The sequence below is a fragment of the Prinia subflava genome, chromosome 21, assembly GCF_021018805.1.
Source record: "Prinia subflava isolate CZ2003 ecotype Zambia chromosome 21, Cam_Psub_1.2, whole genome shotgun sequence".
In the NCBI taxonomy this organism is placed as follows: domain Eukaryota; kingdom Metazoa; phylum Chordata; class Aves; order Passeriformes; family Cisticolidae; genus Prinia; species Prinia subflava.
This window is the reverse complement of record NC_086267.1, coordinates 1919194-1943276: the sequence shown is the minus strand read 5'-3', so window position 1 is coordinate 1943276 and position 24083 is coordinate 1919194. Positions and strand designations below refer to the sequence as shown.

Genomic DNA, 24083 nt, shown 5'->3' with positions numbered 1-24083 from the left:
TTGAAACGACTCAGTGAAAACCCAGCTCCCTGCAGGCTTCAGAGCAGCTATGAAAGAGGAGAGGGAGCCAGAGCCGGGTCCAGCTGTGCCAGCCCCAGCGTGGGGCGGTGGCGGCTCCGCTGCTGCTGCACAGAGTGAGGGAAGCCCCTGTTGGAGCCAGCACGGGGGATTTTCTGCAGAGATTGATCACAGAATCACAGAATTCCAGAGTGGTTTGAGTTGAAAAGGACCTTAGAGCTCGTTCTGTCCCACCCCTGCCATGGCAGGGACACCTGTCACTATCCCAGGTTGTTCCAAGCCCTCCAACCTGGCTTTGGGCACTGCCAGGGATCCAGGAGCAGCCACAGCTGCTCTGGGCACCCTGTGCCAGGGCCTGCCCTCCCTCACAGCCAGGAATTCCTTCCCAGTATCCCACCCATCCCTGCCCTCTGGCAGTGGGAAGCCATTCCCTCTTGCCCTGGAATTTCAGGCCTGTTGGAACCCTGGAGGCTGAAAATTTCAGGCTTTCTGTGCTAAAAAGCACTGACCCTCAAGCAAGAACCACATTTGACCTGAGGCTGTGGAACAGGCTGCCAAAATTGAGTGATAGCACTGGGGCTGTGGGTGTGTAGTTGAAATAGTATTGTGTGATACCACAGGGTGAAAAACTTAGAATTTAAGGTTTTAGTATATAGTGATATATATGGGGCAATTTGGAGGATTTAATGCATTGTCTAAGTCCTTCTTCTTCTTGGTTTTTCCTTATTGGGTGGAAAAGTCCACATTGCAGACCTTGGGTGGTTGATTATTGGGTTAAAAGTATAAATAATATAGGTGTCACCTCGTTATTGGGTGATTAGCACTTAAATAACCTTGGAAAGGGTTAGAGGCACCTCAACTTTCTACCTTGTTAGCTACGACTCACGACTTGTGTGACTGTACCATAGATAATTATTAATAAACATCAAAGTCCGAACACGAAACTGCAACTCTCAGGAATGAATCCCGGCTCTAACAGAAGATAAATCCACACAGGCCCTTGTCCCAACTCCCTCTCCAGCTGTCTTGGAGCCTCTTTAGGCCCTGGAAGGGGATCTAAGGCCTCCCTGGAGCCCTTTCCAGGTGAGCAGCCCCAGTTCTCCCAGCCTGGCTCCAGAGGGGCTCCAGCCCCCAGAGCATCTCCAGTTCCAGTGCCCAGAGGCAGCCTGGAGATTTGCACTGGTGCAAAGACTGAACTCTCTCCTGTGTGTTAATGACCTGCAGATAATTAGGGAGGTTGTGGCATCCAGAACATGTCTGTTTGCTCTCTGTGTGCTGGTCCAGGAGCAGAGGGAGAATTTTTGTCTCAACGTGTGGGCAAGTCGAGAAAGATTTTTTAAAAAAGTGTTTCCTGTAAATGTATTAAATAAATGAAATGTATAGAAAGGAGTTTACCCTTGTCAGGGGGCTCCATGCTTCCTGAGGGACACGAGCTGGGAGCCAGGGATGGTGCTGTGGCCACAGAGTCAGGGATTCCACAGCCCCATGGCCTCTGAGCAGGGGGAGCAGAGCAGCACCAGCCTCACAGGGAAGGGCAATCCAGTGTCACCCTGGTTTTGAAGACTTTTCTAAGCCTTCTGTAATGTTCTTCATATTGGAGTCAGAATTTTTACTTTATCACACTTTGTACTATAAACAATGGCTGTGTTTTGCTAACTGTCTTTCATCATTTACAGATTTTTAAGTAGGAAGAGAAAGTCGATTAACAGTTGGCTTGACCAATGTGGTTTGAGAGGTGGAATTCCATCCTCCAATCCACATAAGAAATGTATAAAATTGAGTTTTGTAAATAAACTCGGCCCTTTTCCTGCTTTGCTCACCAGCGTGTCCTCCTGCAGTTCTGTTTGTGCCATCTGTGACAATCCAGAGTCTCCTTCATGGGGGACTGGGGGTGGAATTCACACACCAGGGTCAGGATCAGTGGAATCCACAGCCAGGGAATGGGCACGGCTGCCTGGGGACCAGCAGAGTTAGAGCAAACCCCAGGCAAGGCTCAAAGGCTCAGGTTGGAGTTTAAACTCAGCTTTGGGCCAGCAGGGAGGGCAGGGAGGGGGAGACTCTAGGTGAGGCTGGCCCAGGCCATTGGTGCTCCCTGGGCCTTGGCAAATCCTCCTGGAAATGAGGCATATCCAATCTCTAGCAGGGAGCAGTGCTCCCTGTTTTGTTTGATTTTGTCACAAATCTGTTTTCAACAAAACCCCCAAATCCCTAAGTCTTGGGATAGTGACATACCAAAAAACAAACAAACAAACAAAAAGAGTAAAACCATTGTGACTCTGTTTTACCTACTTTGAAGAAACCTTTGAAAACATGTCCTGGCTTCCTCCAATACAGAATATTTCCTCCCAGGCTTCTGACTTTTGCTTCCTGATTCCCTGAGCTGGGCAATGACAGCAAAGGCACTGCTGGTCACCCCCTCCCCTGCCACCAGTCCTGGGTACAGGAACGTGCAGCTGGAGCCCCTCTGGAGCTCTGCTCCATCTTTTGACTTCCAAAGCTCACTTCAACTGCACAAAACCATCCAGGAAAAGAAGCAGCAGTAAGGGGACACAAAGGCTGACAATGGTGCCTGGCAGGACACAAAGGACACCCAGTGGGACAACAAAGTCCTGGCTGGGCTCTGCAATGTGGGGCTGTGGGAGGGGGAGAACCCCCCTCAGCCCCCTCGGGTTCAAAGGGCAGCGAGGAGAGAGGGGCAATTAGAGCTGGCAATTCCCCCAGCACCCCCCCTGTGTCACTGTGAGACACTGACAGCCCAGGGAGGAGGGGACAGTGCAGCCAAGCCCCTGGGACGTGTCACTGCTCTGCTGGCATCACACCTGCCTGGACCTCTGAGAGCCCCCCTTGTTCATTTTCTGATTCCTTCTTTAGCTGCTCAAGCATCTGGGCCTGATTCATCTGCTCAGAGGGTTTGAGGTGCTTTTTCTTCCTGCCAATAAAAAAAAATCTGACCACAAAATATCCCCACCAGTCCCCTCTAGCCAGCAAAACCCGACCTTGCCATGATCCCTGTGCAGGGACCTGCTCTGAGCCAGGGGCTGGGGCCTTCCTGAAGACCTGCAGGGGCATCTTTAGGCAGGAAAATGGCAGGAAAACCCTTGAAGGCAGAGAGATTGAGGAGCAGCACTGAGGGAAAGGCACAGGGGAGAGCTTTTCCTTATGTGATCATGGAATCACAGAACCCCAGAATGGTTTGAGGTAGAACGGACCTTGAAGATCATCTCCTTTCAACCCCCTGCCACGGTTGTGGTGATGAGAGAGCCTTGGTTGACAGCAGAAAACCCACCCAGCTGCCCACTTCCCCAAAATATTGGGATAAAAAGGGACAAGAAAACTCACGGGCTGGAATAAGATGGGGAAGTCACCAGTTACTGCCACAGGTTAAAACAGACATAAGTTGGGGAAAGGGAAATTAATTTATTGCCTTAAAATTTGGGGAGTGGGAAACAAAAATACAAACATCAAACCAACATGTTTCCTCCTCACTTCCCGGTCCTTTCTCAGATTCAGTTTTGCTTCTTCACTCCAAACTCCCCTAATCAGCCCCCTCAACAAAAAAAAGTGGTGCAGGGGACATTGAGGGCAGCAGGTCAAGGTCAGCACAAAGTGGTTTCTTCCTTTTGCTCCTTCCTCCTCACCTTTCCTGTGCTCCAGCATGAGAACCCCACAGGCTGCAGCCCTTCAGGAAAACCTCCTGCAGTGTGGTCCTGCATGGGCTGTGTTTTCTTCAGGAATACCCATTTGCCCTGGAGTGTTTCCCCGTGGGATGCTGTGTGGGTATCTGCCATGGCATGGTGCCCTCCCGGGGGCAGGGAACCTCTGCCCTTGTCTGAGTCCTCCTGGGGCTGCAGGGAACCTCTGCCCTGCTCTGAGTCCTCCTGGGGCTGCAGGGAACATCTTCAGCTCCGTGGAGCCCCTCCTGCTCTGTGCTGCTGCTCCTCTTTCGCCTCTCACATCGCTCTTTCCTTCTCCTCCCATCTGGCATTTTCTTCCCTTTCTGGAATGTTTTCATACATTTCACAGTGAAGCCATTGGTGGGCTCAGCCTTGGCCACGGAGCTGACTGGGACCAGACTGGGACTGACTGGGACTGATTGGGACTGACTGGGACAGACTGGGACGGACTGAGACTGACTGGGACTGACTGGGACAGACTGGGACAGACTGGGACGGACTGAGACTGACTGGGACTGACTGGGACAGACTGGAACTGACTGGGACCAGCCCCCTGAGGGGGCTCTGCTGACTGGGACTGACTGGGACAGACTGGAACTGACTGGGACCAGCCCCCTGAGGGGGCTCTGCTGACTGCAGACCCCAGCCCCTTCCTGTGAAAGCCCCTGTGGGATGGTGAGCTGCCTCCCCAAACTCAGCTGGGGAAAAGGGATGGGAGAGGATCTCAAGAAGAAGGAGAAGTTTCTGGAAGCAGGAGAGGTGTGGGGGCCCAGCAGGTGCTGCAGCAGGGAAGGGGCTCTGTGTGGGGGGAATTTCCCGCACTGCTGATTTCCAAAGTGCCTGCATTACTCACCTTAGTGCCAAAGGTTGTGCTGGGCAGGGATGGAAAAACAATTCAGCTGGAGAGAACCTGATGGGCACTCTGGCTCTGTGCTCCAGGACAACTGTAAAAATACCTGGTAATGCAGTGTTCTTTGGCTGGCAATGGAGGCAGATGCAGCCAGGCCAGGCAGCTCAGGAGAGAGTGGGCAGATCTTTGTGTTGATCTGCAGCTGAGTGGGGGGAGAAGCCTGAACAGCCCTCAGCCAGCTGTTTGTTTTGGTCATTCCCCATCCCACTGACTCACGGTCAGAGCTACTCCACGGATTGACCTCTGCAGCCCTTTGGTGTTATGAAACACAAAATCCTGTGGCTGCAGTGCCCCTTGGATGTTCCCTGCTGGCTGTGGCTCCCTGGGTCACAGGGATGCCCTGGGAGCAGGAGGGAGAGGCTGTCCTGGAAACCACAACATCTTCTTACACCCCTCCTGAAGTTTCTCTAAGCTGGGACCCCGTGGAAAACCATTCACTCTCAGGCCCCCCAAGGATGGGTTGAGAAATATCCGTTGTTTGGCTTAATAAGTAAGTTTTAAATCAGAACAGGTCACTTACAGTTATAACATCGTGTGGTTTAGCTGCTTGCTTAGCTTTCCTTTCTTAGTCTGAGTAGCTGGATTTGCAGAAGCCTCAAGTCACAAGCTCTGAACTCTCACCCAGATGTGCTTTTAGGTGGAATGGAGTTCATCTTGCCAGTAATTTTCCTCGTGGCTGGTACAGAGCTGTGTCTTGAATGCAGTGGGAGAATAATGCTGACCACACACTGATGCTCGAGCTGCTGCTGGTCAGTGCTTCCCCTGAATCAGGAAGGGTTTGGGCTCCCGAGCTCTCCTGGCTCAGAAGCACAGAGCAGGAGATACGGAGGCTCCAGCCATCAGTGGAGGCTGCAGCTCCACAAGAGAAGAGAAGCCAGTGCCCTGTGTGCCTGGAGACAGAGAGAGTCCAAAAAGGTGTTAAAAGACTGCAAAAAACCAAAAATCACCACTGGAGGCATGAAGAGCACAAACTGCGGGGGTAGGAAAGCCCAGAGATGTCTTTTTTCAGGGTCCCTCTGCAGAGACACCCAGCTCAAGCTGTCCCCATTGCTGTGGCACTCTAATATTTCTCTTTTTTTTTTTTCTGGAATAAGATGTCTGAGACTCTGCTGCAGGAAGCCAAGGGCAAAGAAACTTTTTTAACATTTGGACATCTCAGGACCACAACCTTGGATCCTTTCATATATGATATAATGTAATATGATACGATACGATACGATATGATATGATATAATATAATATAATATAATATAATATAATATAATATAATATAATATAATATAATATAATATAATATAATATAATATAATATAATATAATATAATATAATATAATATAATATAATATGATATAATATAATATAATGTAATATAATGTAATGTAATATAATATAATATAATATAATATAATATAATATAATATAATATAATATAAGTAGTTTATTATCAACATTTCCATCTCACAGCGTGTTACGGATGCCCACACCCCAGCTCCCCATTTCCCACCCTGCAGCACTGCTGGAGCCAGGAAATCAGCAGCAATCCTCCCTCTGGCTGCATCCCTGGCCAGATGCTGTGCTGCTTGTGGAGGGGTGAGGCCTGGCCCATTAATCCATGCTCAGAGAGCCTGGCAGCTGGATTAGTGCCTCAGATGCTCTTAACATCTGCAGCTGCAGGACAGCCCCAAATTCCTCAGCTGGAAGCCCGAGGTAGCAGCAAGGCTGGTAAGAGCTCTTTTGGGGGGGTTGGGGATTGAATTGCTGGTGCCAGGTAGGTGGATGAGGGAGATTTTAGGGGAGGTTTTGTGGGAAGGGTGGTGGTGGTGGTGTTATCCTGGCATCCCCAATCCTGTCACGCAGTCCCCTGGCTGTGGGTGTGATTCCCAAGAGTGGGGGGGTGTTGTTGGCTGTGTAGAGGGAACAAGGTGAAGGAGCCTTGCAGGACCCTGTGGAGAAGCCACAGTGAAAATGTGTCAGCTCTAAAGGTCTCCAAACTTCAGATTCTTGTGTTTGGAGGCGAGGTGAGGATGGTCAAGGAAAATGGAGAGTCCCAGAGCTTGGGAGTAAACACAGGATGCTGCCAGAGCAGAGGCAGAGAGAGGGAAGGTGTTGCTGAGGACTTAACTTTTGTGTTTACTGTGATTTATCTCGCTGAATGGGTTGGGTTGGGAGGGATCTTAAAGTCCACCTCATTCCAACCCCCATGTCCCCATCCAAAGCCAGTCTGTCCCTGCAGCTCTGCTCTCCTGAGCTGGGCTTTGTTACTTGGGGCTTTGTTAACTCTCTGCTCTGCTTTTTTCCTGCACCAACTCTCTTCTCTTCATCACAGGGGTTCACAAACCCTCTCTTTGTGGGGACCAGCAGCACAGAGGATGAGCAGAGCCTCCTGAGGGGCCATGGAGGGGTTACAGCTGCGGGTAAGGATCCCCTCGTGCACCTCCCTCCGTCCTATCCAGGCAGACAACAGGGAAGAAATCCCAGCTCCATCTCTGCCCTGCCAGCCTGGGAGCTGGGAATTACTCCCTTGTCTGTCACTGTGGGGGAACTCCAGGAGGCTGCTCAGGATTAAGCCCAGAGAGTGCCCGAGCTCCTGAGTCCCCACGTCCCCTCCCCTCGAGCAGCTCCAGGGGCTGGCTGGAGGCACTCAGGGACCGGCCCTCTCCTGCTTAATCGCCTCCTGTTCAGATGTCAGGAGGAGATGAAGCTGCTATAAATAGACGGTGAAGCCCTCCTGGTCTCAGCTGTGATTCACACACATGGCACAGGAGCATTAGGAAGAATTAACATCCAATCTCTGGGGCGCTTTCCTGGGCAAAGGCCATGCTGTCCCTGTCACTTAAGCTCCTTTCCTGGGGGAGATCAGCAGCACTCTCTGGGGAGGGCCTGGATGGGCCAAATGGATGGGGAAACCCAGAGCAGGACTGCTGGGAAGATAAACCTGGAGCAGGAATCTTGGGGAGATAAACCTGGAGCAGGAATCTTGGGGAGGTAAACTCAGAGCAGCACCTGCCCGTGACACGGAGCTGCCTCTCTCTGGGAGATGCTGAGGGCTCCTGCTCCCCCCTGCCCGGGGCTGAGGCTGGCCAGGATGGGATTGCTGAAGTGCCCACATGCCTGGAGGAGGGACAACGGCCTTTGGGACTGAGGCAGCTCCTGGAGGTGGTACGTGAGGGGCTGGGGGTGTTTCTGGCTCTCTCTAATCCCTGCTGAGCTGTGCCTTGACCAAGCAGCCCTGGTGGGGCAGGGCAGTGACCTGGGTGGCCCAGTGGGAATCCCCGATTTTTCTGCCCATCCTAATTTTGCAGAGCTCAGGGGGGGAAAAAATTGTATCCTACTGCTAAGCTGTCCCCGTGGGAAGCTGTGTGCTCTCACTCCTGCATGTGTTTGCATTCATTTGCATTTGTTTAAGTGCTCAGTGTCCCCCTCCCCCTGCCTGGCTGTGTCTGTGCTATGAGCAGTGACAGTCACAGAGACACGGAGTGAGGGGGGAACCAGAGGAAGGTGAGACCAGACAGGTCCTGGAGTGGGAATTGTGATGAGTGTTTATAGGGATCTATCCATCTGCTTGCCTGACAGTCTCTCAGGTGCAGGGAAAAACTGGTATTTTCCCTGGAAGGTAGTTTGGAGGGTAGAGCGTCTCCTCGGGCAGATGAATATTTCTCACATGGTGGGGTATATGATGTCCCACCACTAAAAGAGAGATTCATCTCTCTAGTCCATGGTATTGCCAGGGTTTCTTTGCATTCCCACAGGGCAGAGAAGGAAAAAGAGCCATTCAGAGCACTCATGATCCACATGAAGCAAAGGGGAGTTTGGACTGAAGGGTGGGTTTGGACTAAAAGATGAGCTCAAAGTCGGTACCTTTGTGTCCTCAGTTAGTGGCCCAGGGAGTCTGGAGTCCATGAGATGAGGATTATATCAGAAAAGAGTCTTCTCACCTTGTTCTTTGGGACTCAGGAATCAGGGCTTTTCAGAGAAGCAAAGAAATAGAGAGAAAAATGGTCAGAGGAACTGAAAATTGGTGGAGGAGTCAATGTTATTAAGATGGTACTAAATCCAAGAAAGTCACCCCATGACCAATGCAGGGCTGAGGGCCCTGTCCCCCTCCTCACTGCAGGAAAGCAGCTCCAGGTGACACCCTTGAACACACACTGAGCCCTGCCAGTGTGAGGGGATTAGAGAGATCTCAGCTCAGGCTTCTCCATGAGTGACGGAATCTCCTGCCTGCTCAGGCCCTGGAGGAGGTTGGTGTATCCAAACAAAACCAGGATTGGTGTCAGGATGGCATTCCCCTATTTAAAAACACTTCACAGGCTGGAATAAGGACCTGGAGAGCTCAGGCAGGCTCAGGTGTGAGTGGGTCTGCAGGCACCTGCACAGTCTTAAGCCATGCTTGAATTTTAATTATGTTGTGGAAGAACCTGACATAAGCTGCTTTCAGAAATTCCTGTGGGAATGCCTGACCAGGCTGAAGGCCTTCAGGAAAAATTATGATATATTTCTTTTATTATGCAGAAAGTACAACTGCAACCCAGAGTTCCAGTGAAGGCTGGAAAACCCAGCTGGATCCATGGAATCGTGTGTGAGTCTGGGAGAGGCTCTGCAGATTCCCTGGCTGTGAGTGACAAGGCTCAGCTCATTTGCAGAAGCTTTTGCACAAACTATCCTGTATCTCAAAACCAGGGAGGGGGTAAAGGCTGTGTGGAAATCTAAAGGGAATATTTCAATCTGTCTATCCTACAAGTGAGTCCAGACAACCTGAAACAGCTTAGGAATGTGGAGCATATTGGATGCAAATGGCAGGCCATATGTTTTATAACATTAATTGCCAAACTTTCAAAAGCACCCTCCTGACCTCGTGCAGGCAGTCAAGGAGCACAGCTCAGGCTCAGGCACCTCCTCATTTGTCATCTGTTCCTTGTTTTTCTTCAACATTGATCTGGTTCTCTCACCAACCTGGATGGTCTCCAGTGTTGTGAGAGCTGCACACACTCAAATATCAGGCAGTTTTCCCAAAACATGGCATCTGTAAATGCCAAGCTTACAGATGGTACGTGATGGAATGGGATTTACAGGCACAACAGAGAAGGGTGAGGGCAGCACAGAGTGAAAAATTCCATCATTCATCTAGAAAAGCTGGATCTGCTCAGATGGTCTGCCTGGTGGCTGCCATGAGCAGATGCTGGACTCTGGAAAAAGGGGCTGGAAAGAGATCCAGGAATAAGTCATGGTGGTCGAGAAGAAAGGAAGGGAGAGCTGTAACTGAGACTCCTGCCAGGCTGGGATGATGAGCTTCACCTGCAGGGAGGGACAAGGCAACAGGAGTGGTTGGTGCTCCACAAGACCAACAAGGGGAGGAGAGCGAATGGCTCACTGAGCTCACCGAAAGCCAGGAACATCATTTCTGGTTCCAGTTACCCCAACATGGGCTGGTCTGCCCTGCCAGTCTGAATTCTGAATTCTGAATTCTGAATTCTGGGTGCTGAAATCATCCCAGAATCCCAGAACAGTTTGGGTTGAAGGGACCTCAAAGATCACCCCATTCCACCCCCTGCATGGGCAGGGACACTTCCAGCAGAGCAGGTGAGCCCTGTCTCTGCAGCAGCTCTGTTCTCCAGCACAGGGCCCCTCTCACAGCTGACACACACAGAGGTGTTTTCTCTCCCTCATAGCCCATTCCTTCTCCACTCCCAGCAGGCACCCTGCAGCCGGAGCTTCCTCAGACTCCCTGCCATGGAGGTGAAGTGGATCCACGTCCTGGTCGTCCTCCTCTTCCTGCTCTCCGTGGCCATGACCGGCTGCTTCCTGTGGCAGTACAGCCTCCCCAAGCTGGAGCCCAGTGAGTAGGGGGGGTTTGAACCTTGGGCAAGGTGTGGCATAGAGATTTGGAAAGTTAATAAAAGCTTTTTCCCCATTTCTCCCCAAAGAGCACTTCCCCAAACACAGGTTTCACCGGACAGGAATAAAGCAGGGCCACAGAGGAGGTGAAGGCTGGGTTGATGCAGGCACCATGTCACTCTGCTGGTGTGCAAAGAAGCTCCATCACTCCTGGCCTGGATTTGGATAACTGCTAAGGAAGCATTTTATGTTAGATTCTTTATCTCTTTTTTTCTTCCTGCTGTTAGTTACTCCAGTTTAGAAACAGGGGTTTTTATACCTTACCATGTGCTTCAGCTTCAGGGTTTGCACTCTTTCCTATTCCCCAGATCTTTGCCCTGGCTTAAGCCCCCTGGTTCACACTAGAATTCATGGAACCACAGAATCACAGAATGGTTTGTGCTGGAGGCACTTTAAAGCCCATTCTGTTCCATCCCTGCCACAGGCAGGTTGCTTCCACTCTCCCAGGATGCTCCAAGCCCTGGGAGTCCAGCCCCAGTGTCCAACCTGGCCTTGGACACTGCCAAGGATCCAGGGGCAGCCACAGCTTCCCTGGGCACCCTGTCCCAGGGCCTCAGCACCCCACACACAGGCAGGAATTCCTTCCCAATATCCCATCCATCCCTGCCCTCTGGCAGTGGAAGCCATTCCCTGTGTCCTGCCCCTCCATCCCCTGTCCCCAGTCCCCCTGCAGCTCTCCTGGAGCCCCTTTAGGCCCTGCAAGGGGCTCTGAGCTCACCCTGGAGCCTTCTCTTCTCCAGAACACCCTCAGCTCTCCCAGCCTGGCTCCAGAGGGGCTCCAGCCCTTGGAGCATCTTTGTGGCCTCCTTTGTTGATTATAGAAAACTCAAAACTCAACTCAAAATTCACTCAAGGCACTGCATGAGCAAGGATTAAATCTACACAGTGTCAATAGATCAGGGCTTTAAGTAGCTGCAAGGTGGCATAAAATCCACTATGAAGATGCCAGGAGTATTTCAGAGACCAAGGTCTGAAAAGGTTTCAAACCAGACATTTTTATCTGAGTACAGGCTGTGTGTATCCATCCCTGTCCATCTCCAAGACTTCCTAGTGCCATTTCTCTCCTCATCCCTATTTCTGATGCTGCATATTCAAGAAGAACAAGAAGATGGCATTTTGTCCCCAGCTGACAGAGCGGGGCAGCTGTATTAGGAAAACCTTGGGATCAGATGGGAAAATAGTGCCTCCAAGTAAGGGAGTTCCCATCTCTCTCTGAGTTTAAAGATCTTTGCTGGCCACAAAAATTTAGGCTGTCTGTGGGATATGGAGGATGCAGCTGATTCAGGAGACAGCTGGAGTAGGTGTGGGGCCTACCAAGCATTGTCAGTGCTGGATTCCAGGTGGCTCTCACAGGTCACTCCTGTCCCCATTTCTGAGGTTATGATACACAAGGGATGACTCTTGGTCACTGTTTTCCTGAATCCCAGCTCAGACTTCCCTCTAGACATGGGCAGGCCCTTCCAGGGGGGCTAAACCCACTGCCAGGCACCCCAAAGTCTTCTGCAGCCCCAGTTCTTTCCTCTCCCAGGTTTCAGAGTTAGTTAAATACATCCTGTGTTGGAATAAGCAATAACAGGGCACAGTGCCCCTGCCAGCCCTGCCTTACATCAGACAGAAATAATTCAGCATTGTCCCTTCCCTATGCAGAAGTGTCCCTTAGGCCAACACACGCAAGAAATCTTGTGGTGGCTGCTGGGTGAGGTTCAGGCCCATCCATGTGTCTGCTGGAGTCACCTGTGCCACCCTGAACTGTTTTCCAGATCCATCTGTGATGGAGGTGAGGTCGGAAGCTGTGCAGATGTGTCCCCGCTATCCTGAGCCTGTCCCACTGGACCACCCCCTCCCCATCCTGAAGGAAGCACTGGAGAAGGTCTGTGGGGAGCAGGGACCACAGGGACAACAGCTCTTGGCTGCTGTTCTCCAGGGGGACAAGGGGCATGGAGGATTTTGCCCCTGAGCATCCCTGGGGAAGGAGGTGGGGAATTGAGGAGGGGGAGAACACACAAACCTGGAAATGGAGGTGTAAAACTCCTTCAGTGAACAGGCCAGTGAGCAGTTCTGTTGGCCAGAGCGTGAGCTGGGATGGACAAACATCATCACTTGTCCATCAGAAGGTCTGGTGAGCTTCCACCAGCAAAAAATAATGGCTCTTGGCATCTGGTCCACTATTAGGCAGCCCTCATGGCCTGGAGAGTGCCTGGCTCAGGTACTCTCTAGTCCCAACTCATCAGCCAGTGCCAATTCCTTGTTTCCTTTCTTTGTTGGCTTTCCCCACATCCCTGCTTAAAAATCAAAAAGATGCTTGTACATAACTCCAGGGAAGGGAGTGGAGAGGAAGGAGGAGGGGAAAGGGAAGGAGGAGGGGAAAGGGAAGGAGGAGGGGAAAGGGAAGGAGGAGGGGAAAGGGAAGGAGAAGGGGAAAGGGAAGCAGACCTGCATCTGACTGGAAGAGGGTGTGACATTTGACCTGAGGCCATGGAAAAGTCTTCCAAAATTGACTGATAGCACTGGGATTATGGGTGTGTAGTTTGAATAGAAGTGTGTGATATCACAGGGTGGAAAACTTAGAGTTTAAGGTGTTATAATATAGTAATATATATAAAGCAATATGGAGGTTTTAGTGCCTAAGCTAAGTTCTTCTTTTCCAACTTCTTCTCCATGAGTTTGGGTGGTGTTTGTAATTGAATAGAAAAGTCTGCATTGCGGGCCAGGGGTGGTTGGTTCTTGGGTTAAAAGTAAAAATAATTTAGGTGTCATTTCATAATTGAACAGTTTATCTTTAAGAGGCCTTGTAAAGAAAGAGGAGCCGTTTGTTAGGTTGTTAGCTAGGAGTCACGGCCTGTGAGACTGTAACATAGATAAGAATTAACAAACATCTGAGCCCAAACATGAAACACTGTCTCTCGAGTGTTTAATCCCGACTCTAACAGACAAGAAGATAAAAAATCTGCACTTTTGGAAGTTCAGGATTTCCCTTCCTTCCCCAGGTGGATCAGATGCTGCGGCAGAAGATGCACAGCTCCGGCCTCCCGGCCATGTCGGCCATCGTCATCTACAACGACACCGTGCTGTGGACGGGCAATTTTGGGAAGAAGAACGCCTCGGACCCCGCCTCGGGGGCGCCCAATGAGTACACCATCTACAGGTGAGGCACCTGGCACAGCTGTGCGAGCACACCTGGGGAGAGCTGATACCTGGGAGCAGAGGCTCCCTCACAAACCGCAGGCCTGTGTTGGAGGTTTTGCATGAACAGAACGGTGTTGGAACCCTGGAGGCTGAAAATTTCATGGTTTCTCTGCTAAAAGGCAGTGGCCCTCAAGCAAGCACTACATTTTGACTTGAGGTCTTGGAACAGGCTTCCAAAATTGAGTGATAGCACTGGGGCTGTGGGTGTGTAGTTTGAATGGTATTGTGTGATCTCACAGGGTGGAAAAACTTAGAATTTGGGGTTTTAGTATATGGTAATGTATGGGGCAAGATGGAGGACTTTGGGCCTTTCTGGGTCCTTCTTCACTTTCATGGGTTTGGGTGATTTTCTGTAATTGGTTAATAAAGTCCACCTTGCGGACTTCAAGTGGTTAGTTACTGGGTTTAAGGTAAAAATAATTCAGGTGGCATTTCACAACTGGACGGATTGTCCTTGAAAAGACCTTGTAGACATAGAGAGGAGCTCCATTTTACCTCCATTCTCTACCTTGCTAGTTAGAGCTCACAGCTTGTGAGGGTGCACTATAGATAAGAATTAATAAACACCAAGTCCCAACATGAAGCTGTGACTCCCCTGTATTAATCCCAACCTTGGCAGAAAAAGAAGCCCAGAACCACCATAGGATAGGAGCACTGTGAGATGAGTTATTTTAGATTTATTTATGGGTTTTTTTTCATTTAATTCTGACAGTATTTTAAATTGGAATGACAATAAACCTGGAAACATATTATTCCTTACATGGGAATGGTTTCATGTTCAAGGCTCAAACCTGAAGTCCGAGAGCTGGCACAGATTTGGAGAGCAGAGAGGAGACAGTGCCACAGGATTCAAAAAAAAATTATAATAATGTCAGTGTAGGAAAAACTGATTTTGGGGATGAATATCTACAGAACACATAGTAGATGTCTACACAAAGTAGACCCATAAGCTTATTCATCATTCCAGTGAAGTCGAACTCATTTTGGCTGTTATTTTTTAGGTTAAGACAGAATCAAGGTCTTAATGTGTGCTAAAAACCGAAAACAACGATAAAGGAAATGCTTCCTTCCTCTAAAGATCAATTTTCAGTCAATTGTAACTGTGTTATCTAAGAAACATGGGCTGCACTCCAACTATAAAATTTTGTCCCTGGAATAAACAATTTTGGACAGTTTCAGCAGCTGTGATTATCTGTTTCTTCCCCATCTGTATAATGGTAAAATGACCTCATGCCATTTTTCCTCCAGAACCATTGAATGATTTGGGTTGGATGGAACATTCAAGGTCTGGTTCCAGACCCCCCAGGAGTCAGGTCCACGTCCCTGGGGGGGCTGAAACCTCCAAGCTTTCAGTTACCAGCAGAACATGCTGACTGCACCCCAAGGACAGCCTGGATAGACCCAAAACTGTGGAAATCTGGGATTTAGGGAGAGTTTGGTACTGCTGGGTAAATGGTCCAACTCCATGATCTGAAAGGTCTTTTCCAACCTAAATGATTCTGTGATTTTAACCTTGAAATTCCAATAAACTACTTGAGAGTTTTTATGGTATTTACTAACCAGTAATTAACAATTTAAATGGTTTTATGAATGCCAAGTGAATAGAAAGAGATCAGCAGCCCACTGCTGGGGACAGGCAGAGGTTATGTTGCAGTCTATAAAGATTCACATTTAAGGATATTAATTCAAACTTCCTACCTGTATTTTAGCCATTTCACCTGGAATGAGCAAAGATGTGACACGTAACATCACAGTTAGATCACAGTTAGAGGAAAGACCTCTTGTTTCACGGGCTTCTTAATGCTAAATTTCTCCAAATGTCTCTTCCCTAACAGAATTGCCAGTGTCTCCAAGATCTTCCCCACCATCATGCTGTACAAGATGTGGGAGGAGGGAAAAGTCACATCCCTTGATGACCCTTTGGAGCGCTACGCCCAGAACTTTGTAATAAAGAACCCTCTGGGGAGGCTCAAGGACTCGGAGCAGAGATACAGAGCAGATGGGTTGGTTTTTTTGGAAAAAGGCTCGGGGCCACTGAAGCCATCCCCAGTCACCCTGCGCAGAATGGCCAGTCAGCTCTCAGGTAAGGCAGCTCCCAGAGTGTCCCTGGGCCTCTCTGCCCTGAAAGACACCACAGAGAGAGCAGGACAGATCCCAGGAGTGAAAAACCTGCTGGGAGGCTGTTTCCCAGCCTGGACCCTGCACTCTGCACTTCCCAGGGATCAGGCAGGGTGTCACAGCTTCGTGGCATGCTCAAAGGGAACTCTTGTCCAGAACACCTGGCAGGAAACTGGCTGAGATGAGGAGTTTTTTTCTCCTGCAAGGTGAACACAGAATCCTATCAGGTGACCAGATTCCTTTCAGGTGAATGGATTCCTTTCAAGTGAACAGATTCCTTTCAGGTGACCAGATTCCTTTCAAGTGAACAGATTCCTTTCAGGTGACCAGATTCCTTTCAGGTGAACAAATTCCTTTCATGTGAGCAGATTCCTTTCAGGTAACAGATTCCTTTCTCCTCAATACCATGACCTGAAATCAGGCTCCAACTGCACAACAGTGTTTTGTACTCCAGCCCTGAGTGCTCTCATTTTTCTGAGATGTAGAGCTGAGGGTCAAATCTCTTTGCTTTGAATAGAAAGAGCTTGATTGCTGAGCTAAATTTAGCAGTCAGTGTGGTTCCTGATCCGGGATTCCTGAGCTATTAATAGCTTGGCATTTGCAGTCAGAGAAGTGTTAATCTGCTGCTACCTTCAGAATTGGGAAACTCACACATTAAAGGAGAAGGAGCTCACAGGACAAAGAACTTTAACCTTTCACAGAAACAAAGCTGCTAATTCTTGACTGAGGGATTACAAACTGTAACAGCCAAAGAGGGTGTGCTGATATCACGTGTGGTATTTTGGTTAATCTCTCTAACACTTACTTTCTTCCAGACTGGAATAAATGCCCTAAAATTAGGACCTAAAATCAAAATAGCATGTCTGCAACTTGCAGGACCTTGAGATGGGGTACAGCCTCATCTGAAGCAAGCCAATATGAAAATGAGGGCTCCCCAAAATGCTGAATCCTGGAAAGAAGCAGATAAACAACCCAAAGTGGCCAGTGGCCACCTCCCTGCCCAGCCCCTCTCCCTGCAGACAAGATGTGGCTCTATCCAGCCTGATATTGTGCCCTTCAGGGGCACCAGTTCTGCCTGGTTCCCTCTGACTCTCACGAGCACCTGGAGCTGCTCTGGCTGCTGCTGTCACCCAGGGAGGTGTGAAGTGCACCCCAGAAATGTTATAAGGAGCATCAGTCAAAAGAGTACCTGGTCACGGTATAATTGCTTGTACTCTGCAGCCCTTCCATTGCTTCCATCACCGTGCTGGATCTGTGCCCCTGCTCGGCTCCTTTTATGCTCCTGTGTATTTTTGGATTTTAAAATGTGGCCCAAATTTCCCAGAGCACTCCCACAGGACACATCAGCCCTTGGACCCTGACAATTCAGCAGAAGGAGATGCACAGCTTCAAAATCCCAACTGCAAATCAAAGGAATGTTCCGGTTCCAGTTTCAGTTTGCCGCGTGTCAAACCCCAAAAAGGAATAAGTTCTGCTTGGCACTGGGATCAAAGCCACTGCATGACACATTGTAAAGTGGGTTTCATCTGAATTTCCCAGTGGAAACTGATCTGTAATAGATCCTCATTATCTGGTCTCTCCATTGCTTATTACAAAAGTAACTCCAAAGGTTTTTCTCCTCAGCGCTTGACGGGCCCATTGCTGGAGGGGAGCTCCAGCTTGTTAAGGCTGTGATTTTCCACACAAATGACAGGATGGGATGCAATTGTAAATTATTAACAGCGTGCTTGTCACTTCAATTAGCAGCCCATGAGGTGAAAATCAACGACTCTGGATTATGTTATGCTCTGGTTTATCATTTCCAATGAACCTCAAGGAGACACTGCACTGCTGTCACAGAGCTGGTGAACTCTCCCACTGCTCCAACATTTTCTTTGCTACCACTGGGACAAGTAATGAAGGAGCCCATTGTCCACTGGAAGATGTCAGTGCATCTCTTTTCTGGTCATGCAGCTGCACAAACAACCCCAGAGCAGGGGCAGAAGCAATGCTCTCACTCCAGCTCAAATGCCAAGTTCAGGCTAGCTGAGAAAAACAAGTTCTGCCACAAAAGGATGGGGCATCATTTGGCTTTGCCAGGATGCAGCACAAGAGGAAAAGGCCTCAAGTTGCACCACAGGATGCTTAGATCACATACTAAGAAACAAATTTTCAGAGGAAGGGTTGTAAAGCATTGGCAAAGATTGCCCAGGGAAGTGGTGGAGTCACCATCCTGGGAGGTGTTCAAAAAATGTGAGAGGTGGCACTTGGGGACATGGGTTAGTGGTGGACATGACAGTGATGAGTTAATGGTTGGATTCTGTGATCTTGGAGGGCTTTTCCAACCTTAGTGGATCCATGATTAGGACATGATCATTAGCACACGGCTGTGAGTCATTGTTCTGTCAGAAACATACATTTTCCAATTTCCTCCCAAACATCAAAGAAAGTTGCACATCCATATCAAGGATTCCATTCCAAAAATGATCCAAGTTCTGGCCTGGGCAAGACACAGATCCTGTGCAGAGGAGCTGGGGTGATTCAAAAAGTACTGACCAAAAAATTTTAGGGAGTCCATGTTCAGTGAGGAATGAAAAGTGAAAAGAACTTGATATTTTCTACATTTAGAAACCCTGAATAATTGAAAGTAGAAAGAACCTTGGTTTTTTCTATATTCAGAAACCCTGAATAAATGTTGCTGAAGATGAAGGGGAAGATAAAAATACTTTAGGCCAAGCCTGGAGCTGTCCAGAGAAGTTTAGGCCCTGTGTGATGAAGTGTGTAGAATGAAATCTTGTTAAAAGGGGCTGTTACACACATTTGTACTCAAGGGAATGCAGTCACATGGAAATATCCCAACACTGCATCTGCCCCTCTCTTCCAAACCACACTGGGGCATCCAGGATAATTTCCATCATCCACTGAGGTGTTCTCACTGAGATGCAGCAGCCCAGATTTGAAGTTGGGGCAGGACCCATGTAACCCAGAGCCAGGAGTCCATGGCTTGAGACCCTGTCCTGCAGCTCAGCAGGAGCAGGCCCTTGCTGTGCCTCCAGAGCTTCATATCCACCACGACTGGAATTCTCCCTGAGCCAGGAGATTTTAGCTCCATGAGTGTCCAACACACTCTGAGGGTGTCCAGCACCTCACAGAGAAATGGCTTGAAATAATTAGTGAGATGGCATGATCAAATGTGTCTTGAAAATGCAAAAATGTTTTAATTAAAGAGGAAAATAATACAAAACAAAAGAACAAAGCTGTGCACAGTGTGGGAGCAGGTCCCACACACCTGCTATAACACCCCAAAAATGCCTTGAGAAGCCCCAGCTCTTCCTTAAATATTGAATGATTTAAGTGGGGTTTTTGCCAAACAGCCCAATAGAGAATAGTTACATTTCTGAGAAACACCTAAAGAGACCTATCACTGTTTTTGTCTTGGCATTACTGCCAGGGAGAGCAAAGAATTTTCTGGCGTTCTTCCCTTAAAACGTCTTGGGGTGAAACCTTTTTCTGATATAGCAAACATCTACCTGGTGCAGTGCAGCACACCACTGGTGCTTCCATTTTGCCATTAAACCTTTGCCTCTGCTCTCTCTCCACCATTTCCATGATTTCTCTCTCTTTCCCCTGGCACAGGTCTGCCCAGGAGGCTGCGATCCACCAGCCTGCTCTGGAAGGGCAACACGCAGGACGCCCTCGCGCTGCTCAAAGATGATGTCCTGGTGGCCGACCCAGGAACCAGGTCAGAGGCATTTATTTAGAAGTTCTTGGCCTGGATGTGTTCTCCACCCTCAGCCCCATCCCCAGCTTCCATGGCCAGTGGATTAAAGGCACCCATTCCCAAGAGAGCTCCAGCCATCTTCCCCACACACCTGCCAGAGGCTGGAGAAAAAAAGACTGTCAGGTCTTTTTTCCTGAAAAAAAAAAAAGGTGTCAGGGTTGGGTTTAATTTTTTAAGCCCAGATGAGCCAAATTAAACTGCTACAGTTTGCTTAATGAGCCTTAAATGATGCATGGTTTCAAAAGTGGAAAGGCAATTTAATTTAAGCAGTTTAAATCATCACAGGTTTCAGTTAAAATCATGTCTGTGGTGAGCTATGTGTCTAAATTATCTAAAAGGTCTATGAATGCTTGTTTCAATTCCTGTAGCCTGTTAAAAGTCTGACACGTGGGTTGCAAACACTCAAAAATATCATGGAATCATAGAATCCCAGACTGATTTGGGTTGGGAGGGACATTAAAGATCGTTTTTTTTCCACCCCTCTGCCATGGGCAGGGACACCTTTCATTACCCCAGGTTGCTCCAAGCCTGGCCTTGGACACTTCCCCACAGCCTTCAACAGTGGACAGCAGATGAGGGAAAGGATTCAAACAAACTGGGAAGAAAATTTCTAAGACTCCAGCATTTCTTGGTAATTAATTACAGTCTGAAATAACTTACCCAGGATGGCTGAGGATCTGCCAGTCACTTGTGTTAGCTCTGTTCCACATCACGTAGGAGGCTACAACAGATATTCCTGAAAGGATTTCAGGATTTTAATACCATCATCTTCTTTGGTATTTTTATGTCTTTATTGTAACTTATCTCTATTGGTATCTTTATTTTATGATCCTCATGAAGATAAATAAGGACCCTCATAGTCTCGCAACGCCTTGTTAATTGATATGTTGATAGTTTTTACTCTCTCTCCTTTTTCCTGGTTGTGCTTCCCATTCTTCCCAAAGGAAGTTCCCATTCACTGATATAGATGTTTAAAAATATATTTCTGTGTTGAAATTCAGCTCCATTTCAGATACATGGTTTTATATACAGAATGTGCGTATTCTTAGGGTAAGAATGTATATGCTCACCATGCTTTTATTCAACTAAATGGCCTGGAAAAGGTTGAAGTGGTACCAAATTTATGATCTAAATAGGTCTCAATGAGATGTGTCGCTTCACACAATTAAAAAAACCAACAGGGTTGAAAATATAATGAATTTTGAAAATGTATTTTTAAAAAATGCCCCTTCATGTCTTCATGCCATTAAACTTCATTCAAGTGTGAAGACTTAAATCACTTCATGGTTATTAAAGACTGGAGCACTCAGGTTTCTTTAATGACTCCACGTTGCTGGATGCTGCTTTGTGGGCTTTTAAGTGCTTTTTAAGTGCTTTTACCATCTTAAGGTAGCTTAGGTGTCTAAGTGATTATCCCATGGCAAATCCCCAAAGAGGTTTACCCGGGATTTTGAGACCTTTAAGGTGAGCACCTGGAACTCTCCACGCTGCTCTTAAAAAGAATGGATGGCGAACAATTATAAACAGCAAGTCAGGTTATGCAAATATAGAGGGGTTGTTTATTTTCCATCTTCAGCTCTCTCTGTACATCAGGGTTAAACAGCTCTGCTGATGTTCCCATAAAACATTTCTCTTTCTTGATTTAACAACAAATCATGGCAACAACACACAGCTTTCCTCTGCCTCCCTTTCATCTGTCATTCCATAAAATGTGAATTTTCCCCTAAAGGAGAGAGACCCAGCCACTGATTTTTGCCTGTCACTGATGAACAGCTGACCCCAATTGATGGAATCTTGTGTGGGGCCAGATGTGATAAACCCCATGAAGGTCTGACACCTCTGAGGGGCCAGCCCTCATAGAGCAACGGCTTAAAATAATTTGATGGACTGTGTCTTGAAAAAAGCAAAAAGGTTTTAATTAAAGAAGAAAATAATATAAAACCAAAGAACAGGTCCCACACACCTGCTACAACACCCCGAAAATGCGCCAAGAAGCCTCAGTGCTCTCCCTTAAATACTGAACTATTTGGGTGGGTTTTATGGCAAATAGCCCAGCAGAAAATAACTACTTTTCTGAGAAACACCTAGAGAGACCTATCAGCATTTTTGTCTTGGCATTACTGCCAGGAGAGCAAAGAAGTTTCTGGTGTTCTTGCCTTAAAAGGTGCTGGGGTGAAACCGAGACCCTTTTCCTTACACAGAAAACATCCACCCGATGCAGCCCAACACCCAACACGCTCCTCTTCCTCCCCAGGTGCCACTACAGCAACCTGGCCTTCTCCCTGATGGCCCACGTGCTGGCTGACCACGCGGCCGACGGGCAGTACCAGCGCTGGATCTCGGAGAACATCCTGGACCGCCTGGGCATGGAGGACACCGGCTTCGACATCACGGCGCCCGTCCGCTCCCAGATGGCCGTGGGCTTCTACGGCAGCCAGCAGCCGGCCCCGCTCTACGACCTGGGCTGGTACAGGCCCTCTGGGCAGATGTACTCCACGGCTGCTGACCTCGCCAAGCTGGCCATGGTCTTCTTGGGCACCTACCACCGCCGGCTGCTGGAGCCCGACACGGTGAAGACGATGCTGACGCCGCTGTTCAAGTGCTCCGTCGAGTACTTCGCCAACAAGACGGGCACGCCCTGGGAGATCAACGAGCAGCTGGGGTACGACGTCATCAGGAAGGATGGGGACCTGGATGGGTACTCAGCAACCTTCTCGCTCATCCCCAAGCTCCGCCTGAGCTTCATTGTGCTGATGGCAGGGCCCAGACCCCAGGGTGGGAACATTGTGACTCAGACGTACGAGTATCTCATCCCCGCCATGGAGACGGCATTCAGAGAGGCCGACAAAAGCTTGGTTCCCCCTCCAAACCCAATCCCTTACGTTGGCTACTACACCTATTCCAACCTGACTTTCTACGAGATCAAAGTTGGGATTGGTGGGGTGCTGGTCATGCAGCAGTTTGGGCCTCATGTGGAAGAGCTGATCCCCGAAAAGTACCGGACAATCAAGCTCCACCACCTGGAAGACCGCGTTTTCCAGGTCGTTTTTGACAAGGAGTTCCCGTGTGTTCTGCACCTGGGCTCTGCCTCCATCTCACTGGAGACACAGAATGGGCAGCTCTTTAACTTCTACCCCTTCGACCGCAAGGGTTTGTCCCCGGGCTTTGACGCCCCGGGGCTGAACACCTACAACGTTGTGCGTGTCCTGCGCAAGCCCGTGTTCTACAGCTAAACACGCCCTGCTCCACCCTCCACTGCTGGGAGCTGGCTCCACATCTGTGTCTTACCAGACTCTCCTGCCTGTGTGGCTTTGTGGATGCCATTCGAGAGGGAAGGATGGAGACAAATGACTCTTTTGCCAAACAAAATCCTTCTCACTTTTAAGGTGACTTTAATGACTTGTCATTGGCCCCCAGCAGTGCACAAGAGGCCAGCTGGCACCTGGAGTTACCTGCAGGAAAAAGAAGTGGGAATGTGCTGGATGGATGTGTTTGGATGCCATCATAAAAAGATGAGCACTGAAGTGTCCACTCTTATATTGTCTGTTTGGTGACCACTGTGGTGATCCACTGCTATCATCAAAGGGCTGAGAACTCCCTGGGTCTCTCAGAAAATGTCTCTTCATCAGTCCCAGGATTTTTCCAGGGCTTTTCAAGAGCCTGTCTGTCACAAACAAGATCCCTTACCTGGGTTTGCCAAAAGCATTATGTGCTAAAAAATAGCACCAGTCTAACACCAGGCCCTGCTTGGGATTCCTGGGAGGTGAGGATCTGTTTCTTCCCTGGATCATAAACTTTGAGAAGTGCAGAGCAATGTGGTTCTGTCTTGGCTCCTTGGCTGGTCCTTCAAAGGTTGTTGGAGCAGTACAGATGCTGAGGCTCACTTCTGGGAGCAGGAGCACAGGAATATAAGGTGGGATGTTCCAGCTGGACTCAGCTCTGTGACAGTCTCAGCATCCAGGAAAGTGTGTGAGCATGGTGTGGAAATTCAGGATTGCAAGGGAACCTTTCTGTATGTTTTGGGCAGGACATCTGGATGCAAATGTACCCACTGGGTTTCTGCAGCTGGCAGTGAAGATGATGAAGGAACGTGCATCAGCCTGGGGAGCACCACCTTGGGGACAGTGCCCCTACACCTACAGAGCCACTGGTGTGTTTTACTATCCCCTCCTGTGTCCACTCCATGCCAAGGCAGGCAGGACAGGGGATATGGGTGACACCAACCCCAGGCAGTGCTCCAGGTGTGGGGCAGAGTGACTGGACCCTGCCCAGGGGGAAAACCCCTGGAGGTGCTGGTGACAGTGGCTGAACATGAGCACAGGTGTGCCCAGGTTGCCAAGAAAGCCAGCAGCACCTCACCTGTCCCAGCCATGGTGTGAGCACAGGACCAGGCAGTGACTGACCCCTGTGCTGGGCTCTTGAGAGGACCCACCTTTAACCCTGGGTGTGTTCTGGGTTCTTCACCATAAGAAATACATTGAGGGGCTGGAATGTGTCCAGGGAAGGGAACAGAGCTGGGAA

General features: G+C 49.0%; 1 protein-coding gene across 1 annotated transcript; it reads left to right on the top strand.

Annotated features, from left to right (window-relative positions):
- The first annotated feature begins 6996 nt into the window (after window positions 1-6996).
- LACTBL1 (lactamase beta like 1) lies at window positions 6997-22795 on the top strand. The gene is made up of 7 exons (XM_063417077.1): window positions 6997-7017; window positions 10295-10439; window positions 12259-12368; window positions 13486-13643; window positions 15520-15767; window positions 19418-19523; window positions 21817-22795. Exons 1-7 carry the CDS (start codon window positions 6997-6999, stop codon window positions 22793-22795), a joined length of 1767 nt encoding a protein of 588 aa, XP_063273147.1.
- The last annotated feature ends 1288 nt before the right edge of the window (window positions 22796-24083 follow it).